At 36.3% G+C, this 8,337-nt stretch overlaps 1 protein-coding gene across 1 annotated transcript in view; it reads left to right on the forward strand.

The window, feature by feature from the left end:
• Ptprq (protein tyrosine phosphatase, receptor type Q) overlaps window positions 1–8,337 on the forward strand; it is a 175,172-nt gene that overhangs the window by 139,978 nt on the left and 26,857 nt on the right. Inside the window, exon 35 of the mRNA XM_005358093.3 lies at window positions 624–752. Within this exon, the coding sequence (XP_005358150.1) occupies window positions 624–752 (129 nt within the window). The remainder of the gene's footprint in view (window positions 1–623; window positions 753–8,337) is intronic.

Raw genomic sequence — 8,337 nt, forward strand, 5'->3', positions numbered from 1 at the left:
TCCCACCCCACCCCCAAGATCCCACTCTTGATGCAGACTCAGAAAGACTCCTTTGAGCTCAAGGCCAGTCGGGTTTAAATATAGAGTTTCAAACCAGCCAGAACTATAAAATGAACTAAAACTCTGTCTTTAAAAAAACCCAGAACAAGCAAACAAACAAACAAAAAAATCCAATGATTCGTTTAGGTGTTCAGGGTCATATTACCCAGTTCTGAACCTAAACTTGAGTTTTCTGATTATAAACTAGAGATAATATTTTACACCTCATATTCCCATAAAAATTAAATGAGACAATTTAAAAAGCAACTTATATATTTGATGGATGTAAAATATTCCATTATAAGAAACAATAGCTAACTGATTTTTAGCACTGATAGAGTCTTAGATATTTCCATTTTATTTTCCTTTTGTGACAAAATGAGGAGAAACTAAAGAGGGAAGGGGTGGGTCACAGGGAGCAAAAGAATTATTTGCCTGAATGGTTTTGTTAAAAGAAAGAAAGAAAGAAAGAAAGAAAGAAAGAAAGAAAGAAAGGAAGGAAGGAAAAGAAAAGAAAACACTGTACCTAATCTACCATGCTTTCTGTGATATTTCCTGCACTGATAGCCCTGCCCTTGTTTCAGAATTAGACAGAAGCAGAAAGAAGGTGGTACATACTCTCCTCGGGAGGCAGAGATCATTGATACTAAATTTAAGCTGGACCAGCTCATCACGGTGGCAGACTTGGAACTGAAGGACGAGAGATTAACGCGGTGAGCACACTCCTCTGGGCAAGCCGTGGTTCAGAGGGCCTGGAGCCATGACCCTCTTCTGACCTATGCTTGTTGGAAGTGTTTGTGGGGCTCCAGTTTACACAGGTCACAGAGATCTTCTTTCAAAGGCTAACCTCCATCTTCTACACACTTCTCCCTGCTATGCAGAGACTCAGTTTTATTTGAGTTCAGTGTGAACCTTGCTTGGACTATGGTACTGAAACGAGACATTTTCCCTGAGATGAAATATTTCTATGCATTAAATCTTCAACATTTTATTTCATAATTCTTCTCATATAAAAGATTTTCTAACTTGGATTTTTCTAGAAATGTCTACAAATATTTATCATAAGCTTAATTTAATTATGCTTTCTAAAAGCTTGCTGTTGTTTATACCATTTATTACCATTTATGAGAGCTCTATTTATAGTGCCTTCTTTCAGCATAAAATTATATAAATGTCCAAACTGTATATGCCATTTATATAAACCTACTTAGAATTTAGAAACCAACGCAACATAAAAAGCATATTACCTTTAGAAAAAAATGTCACCATGTGTGCCGAATGAGTGACATTGCAGCTTAACTTTTTTTAAAAAATAAAAAGTTTAACTCTTTTGAAAAGCATTCATACTGTTCATAATATTAGCCCATTTTAAAAGCTTATCAAACAAGATAATTCCCTAAGTACTTAACAAAAGCTGTCACGAGTCTTTCTTAAGTGTATACTTATGTGAGCCCCAATGCCACAAGGTTCTTATAAGTACATGATTGTTCCAAGGCTTAGCAAAGCCTCTTGACATATTAAGTGTTATAGTTAATTTTTACAAGGGCGCATTAAAATGTTGAGCACCAAAAGTAATTTGTGGTTACTACCTTTCAAACTTGGTCTTTATTTATGTGATCATACAGTTCTCATGTATAGAAGATGTGCTACTTAGGGAGGTCCTCCAAAACTCTAGGAAACGAAAGTTATTGAGTATCACTACAATGTAAGGGCATTTCATGTGTGAGACAACCTTTTAACTTTTAGAAATTGATCACTGTTTGTATTCTACTGCAATCAAAAGGAGGGTGCCTTTAAGGCTTTTGTATGGAATTGTATGTTACCTAGTAGTACGTAGCTTGTTTGTTTGTCTTTATATAAGCAAAACTATATGTAGAAGAAAAATGGATTCCCAACACAGCCACCACGGTAAACCATATTATCAGAACGCTAGAGCATCCTCAGCTCCAGCTCACCTCCTGGCTCTCTAGAGGACCAACCCAACTTCAGCGGTTGTCCTTTCTCCCTGTGCTCTCTTCTCAATTCCTATGTGTCTCCCACGAAGCCAGGCTGGCCACAGTCCTTCTGAATGTGTATAAGGGAATAACCTCAACTCTCTCAGAGATATTAATTAGAGCGGCTTGAAAATATATATAGGGGAATACTGCCATCCTGCTGTGAATCACAGGAAGGCCACAACAATTCTTTGAGACCATTTTTACTTTGTCCTGAAGCATCTTTATTGAACCGGTAGAAACCCACAGTAGGCAGATCTTGAGAAGTTCAATACAGTACCGAGTGTGGGGTGGGGTGAAGTTATCATGAGAAAGAGTACCCTTTGAGGTGACTTTTCCTCGTGGATGTAGGTGCTGGGGTTCCTTTCCTGAACATGGTGTGTTTGCACAGTGTAACTATTCTCTACTTCCTAGCATTCAATGTAGCTAGGACACTGTGTGGTTTTCTTGTTGACTTTTTCTTCTGGTAAGGACCAACTTGGCAGTTACAGAGAGGATTTGAATCATAGAAATGTAGGCCAGGTCTCTACCAATTCTTTGTTACTGGGCATTTTTAATTCAAGTGTGTGCCTATTTTCTGTTGGTTCTTTATTGATCTTCCTGCTTCATGCTATTTTATCTGTATATCGTGCTATTTGTTAAGACATAAAAGATCAAAATAATATTTTAAATATGTTTGATTTCTGTATCACAGAAAATCATTGTTTGAATAATAATGAAATTGAAAATATTAATTTCCATTCATCCCACTTCACCATTTTGTGTGTAGGACTACAGAGTTTATCTTATAAAAATCCTCCCTGAGGAATCAACTGAGCTTCTGTAGTTACCCCCTTCTTTTCCTTCTCTTTCCCTTATTCATTGCTGTGTGTCCTTCACAAGTTTGGGTCCCTTCCATTCTGAAACAATACAAAAAGAGTTATATGTACCAATGACCCATAACAAATATGATTTGCTGGATTTAGTACAGAAAATCATTAAAGTTTTCATGTTAGTAAAGTCACTAATACATTAGACAAGGCTAAAAATTAATAACTGAATATTAGTGCATTAGACATATTTGCATGGGAGCTGGTTATCAGTGGAGTGCAACAACATTGGCAGTCTTTGAGGTGCTTCACAATCTAAGTATGCTCCAAGTCAGAAATGATAGTTTAGTTCTGGAAATGAACTAAAAAAAAAAGAGATTAGGTTTTCTCCCGAAATTGCTGGCTACCTTATACCAATTGCCAACTGTGTGCAGGAAGGAGCTCAGCTTCCTTGAAACCTACCCAGTTCTCATTTGTTTGCTGCACAGGTCATGGGTACATCCTTCCAAACTGCCAGAATTTTCTTGTTCAAATGAGCTTGCACCTATTCTCAGTGCTGTTATCTCTTCACCTGTCCAAGAGAAGCACTAATCAGTAAAGACTGTATTAATTCTAAGGAGTTACATGGTTGATATAAACAAAGTCAAGATGCTTAGTAGTGCATAATGCTGAAGGCTTGAGTTTACATTGTGAAGTCATTTAATTTTTATGCATTCTACTGTGTACTTATGTTGCAAAATTCATTGTATAAATGTTCATTCTTTAATTACATTCCACTCTGCATCCCAACGAGTTTGAGGATCCATTCTCCACATTGTATGTTTCTTTCCCAATGAAGTAAAAAAATATACAAATTAGTACTTGCTGATTCTATGAGAATTCTAAGAGATGTGCTAAGAAATTGTTTTAAATCCTTAGTCAGAGTTCAAGGCCAGCAAGTACAACTTACTAAGATCTTGTCTCTAAACAAAACAAACAAACAAAAAACAAAAAATAAAATGAAAGAAAAAAGAAAGGAAGGAAGGAAGACAAAAAAGAAAGGAAGGAAGGAAGGAAGGAAGGAAGGAAGGAAGGAAGGAAGAAAGAAAGAAAGAAAGAAAGAAAGAAAGAAAGAAAGAAAAATAAGAAGAAAAAAGTAAAAGTAAAAGTTCTGGGCAAATAACTAAGTCAAATACTGCTTGTCTAACCTATCTTGAAGTCATCTCCATTACTTAAAAATATAATTTAATAAATAATGTATTTGTAAGCTGTATATCAACATGCACTGGGTATTGTTACTATTATTTGTATTTGTAAGATTAAAAACTATTCCACTTCATTATCATACATAGAAATTAACAACATAATAGTTACTATTATTACAAGCAAGTTTTACTTATTATTACTTGCAGAAACTAGGAAACTGTACAAGTGCAATTTTCAGCAATTTTCTGGCTTGAGTAAGAATCTGCTTGGTTTGGTGGTGCAAGCCTTTAACCCTGGGACCTGTGAGGCCAGGCCAGGCAGATCTCTGAATCGGAAGCTAATCCAGTCTACGTAGTGCATGCCACGTGAGCCAGACCTACATAGTTGGATGCTGATTCAAAATAAAATAAACAATAATTGACACAAAAAACTAAATGTAAGATCATTTGCACATAGATTGCCATCATTGCTTGATAGATCCTGATTATTAATTTTACATCTGTTCTAAATTTATGATCTCTTTGTAAACAGTTGCAAAAATATCTGAGTCTGTAGTACAGTTCCTCACCAGCAGAATGAACTGTAAGACAACCAATGTTCATGTTCCCATAGTGGCAAATAGAAGATAATGTGGTATTGTGCCCTCAATGAATAATGAATCTTTACTTCCAGATACTCTTCATTTTTCTTTAGACGCAAGGAGATTTTTGTCATCCAGTAAGTGGCGTGGGAATGCAGAGTTCTGCTGTGATTATTTTGATTTTGCCAGGTGCTGTGCTGTCTACTTTACAATACATGATATTGAGCATTTTGTTGCTTAATATGCCATTCTTTCCAAGGCCAGAAAGAAAAGAAAGCCTTTTCTTCCTGTGATGTGTTCTCTCTATGGCTGCATGCTGTTGCTATGGTAAAATTCTTACCAAAATGCACATTGACTTACGATGTGTATGTATTGAGGTTATGTTGTGTTCTTACGTTGGTATAGTTTTGATGGTAAATTGGATTCTCATCTAGGTTTTTTTTTCACAAGCTTACCATTTTTGCTAACCACCCTCTGTGACACAGAGTTTAATTTTCCATATGATGATGGAGAATAATTCATAAAAACCCATTTCTCCAAGTGCAGGTGTCAGTCTCTAAGAAACAATACACTGGCTCTTCCTGTCCTCTGTTCTCTAGCTATGATTTATGAAACTTAAATTTCTGTCCTGACCAGTAGGTAACCAACTGTGCCCTTCCAGGAACTACCCTAATGCTTGGTGATTCCATTTGTGTCCCGGCACAAATATAGCAGTGTGAAGTGATTAATAATATTATTAATAATAGCAGGGATGGCCCACAGCTAAATTAGAGGTCTGGAGATAATAAATGTCTAGAGGTAAATCGTTTGGATGGAGGCAGCGGATGAAAAGGCATTTGGTTTCAAAATCACAGACCTATTAACGAGGAGCAAGTATCCATAACCCAGAGGGCAATAGGAGCTAGGATTCCTACCATTCTACTTGACAATGTATAATACACCTAGTGATTAAAGTAAAAGGGAATAGGCCTTTTCTATTCTAGGCGCACTTGATATTTTATAATTAAAACTAACCCTGTTTTATTTTAGTTTAAATAGGGAGCGGATCAGCATGGACAGAATTAGAAATTTTATGAAACACTTTATTTTCAGAGAATTTCCCTGATGGCATGATACCTGTCAATGTCAAAAGCTCTTAGACTAAAGATTTCATTGATCTTTTTACACATAAACCATCCATTTCCAGCCAGCATTATAAGCTGACCTTTGGGAATTGTTGATTCCTGGTGTATTGGCTGCTCAATTTAACTCCAGTTAATGTTTGCCATCAGCATAAAATACAATAATTTTATAGTCGTTTTCCCTTCTTGCAATGAGTGCCCATGAAAGAGATAAGCTTGAAATTTTGGGTGAATCAGTTTTTGCCTAACTCCTTCCCGTCCATATGTGATGCTAGCGGCCCTGACCTACATACGATGTCTGTGCTGCTTCCCAAGCTTTTACACAGGGCTTCCATTGCTCGCCTGCAATCTTCACAGATAGCTCAGGCCAGATTTCCTATACAGCCTGTGAGGCCTTTCCAATACATCTGCACAGAGGGCACTCACACCTCTTAACACAGCTGTCTGCAGCCTCACAACTCTCTGCTCCTGTCTCGTTGCCCCTGAGATAAATAATCTGTGCCCATGGTTAGTGAAATAAAACATCTGTCAAGGGTTTGTTGCTAATGGAGAGAGGCTTTGTAGCAAGGAAAATGCAATGCTGCCACGCAGGGAGTCTCCCCTTCACTGATTGGCAGCAGGGTGAATACTGCCTTCTTATCTCATCTAGAAGCTATTCCCCTTGCCTGAATGAGAGGAACCTGTCTCTAACTGATTGCCCCATGATTACGGCTATGTCTCCCTTAGGAGATGATGCTTTAGAATCAGAGTTACTCTTTTAGAATCTTTCTAATTTTTGTTGGGACTCACAGAACAATTACTGGGTTGACCTGACAAAAGATGGAAGGGATTTGGAAGAACACTGTTTCAAAGCCCAAAGCAGATTTAAAACATTAGGGTAGGAAGGGATTAAGAAATATCTATAATTATGACTGACAACGGACAGGTGACCATTGTGATCGTAAAAGAGGCAGATAAAACCCTAGGGATAACTAGGGATGATCAAATACATAATATAAAAACTTATTCAAAAAACTTACTATTTCACAAAAAACTTTGTGTTTCTCAAAACCTAAAAAATTTAACTTGTACATTTTACTGGGGAGAGTCTTCTCTGATTCATTATTTGAATAGCCTGGACATGATCTGGTGTACAATCCATGTATTTTATCAAATCAGTGCTTTATTTTATTTTAACCTTATTGAGCTGTTCAAGGGGAAAAGACAAAGTTTCTCTGTTTGTCCTGTAGCACTGTTAATGCTGATTTGAGCTGCCTCTCTTCTTCCACTGTGGACTTATCTCTATAAAGATGATATTTTAATGCCCTGTAGATTTCAACTAATTGGCCTTGGGGGAAAGAGGACTCCCTGGCAATATGGTCTTTCATCACCTCTGCCAACGTAAATAAATGGTTCCTCCTTGGGTCCATAGGAGGCATCTGAGTGGAATTTAAGTTTTTGATAGACTTTCAAGCAATGAGTTCAGCAGTGAAATAATACGCAGGATTTAAGCCATTTATGTAATGAAGAGATTTATGTAATAAAAGTATTTAGCCCTTTATATTGAAAACTGGTCAGTAATCTTACAAAAATCTGGTCAATTGCAAACTTGATTTATCTGCGTAATGAGCTGAATATGATTTGACAGTTACCTTCATTGCCAAAGTGAATATGAGTGCTGTCCCGATGTGAAAATGAGTTCCACTCAACAGTTTTTAAAAAGTTTTAAGTTTTTTAATTAAAAGAAACTTTTTGATTGAAGGTGGAGGCCCCCTTAGAACACTTTATTTGAAAGCATCACTGCTAAACTAACATTGTTGTTGGGTTTTGCCCATTGTCTCAGTGAGTTTTTTTTAAATTTTTTAATTTATATGTATGAGTGTTCTGTCTTTCTGAGCGTCAGATCCAATTATAGATGGTTATGAGCCATCATGTGGTTGCTGGGAATCGAACCTCTGGAAGAGCAACCAGTACTCTTAACCACTGAGCCATCTCCCCAGCCCATCAGTGAGTTTCTTAGGGCATATATATACAACCAGTCTTCCCTTCAAGGAATTCAACTGTTCTCTCGGTGATAAACATGTGAAAGCATTGTTTTCTCAGTGGGTACACCTCCTTTTCTGGCCATGCATTTTCCAATTTAATGTTTTTGAGTAGAAATAAAAGTTCAGAATTTAAAAGGAAATGAATTATTCATTTATTTTGATTATTTGTTAATAATTAGTATTATTAACATGATTTATTATGCAAATGGCATATGACTTAGAAATATAGCTATACAGCCTACAAGAATCAGATACAGCCATATAGCATGAAGCTAAGGAATCAGAGCAATGGGGTAGGCAGAACACAAACAAAGAGGGAGAAATAGGATTTCTACTTGAGATAGCTGCATACATATTCTAAAATACCATCTCCATTTCTGTTGTCATAAATAAAGATTTCAAACTTTTAATTTATACATAAGTATGATATAAACATAGGCTAAAATATACTAATATTTAGGAGTTATAAGATTTATTTCTTATGTTACATAAAGATAATTATGAAAAATAATTACAGAAAGTTTGATTTTAGATAAAGTGATAGAAAAGAAAATAAAGACAGATAAAAGCCCATCATCTTCCTTC

This window comes from Microtus ochrogaster, chromosome 24 (assembly GCF_000317375.1).
Source record: "Microtus ochrogaster isolate Prairie Vole_2 chromosome 24, MicOch1.0, whole genome shotgun sequence".
Lineage (NCBI taxonomy): Eukaryota > Metazoa > Chordata > Mammalia > Rodentia > Cricetidae > Microtus > Microtus ochrogaster.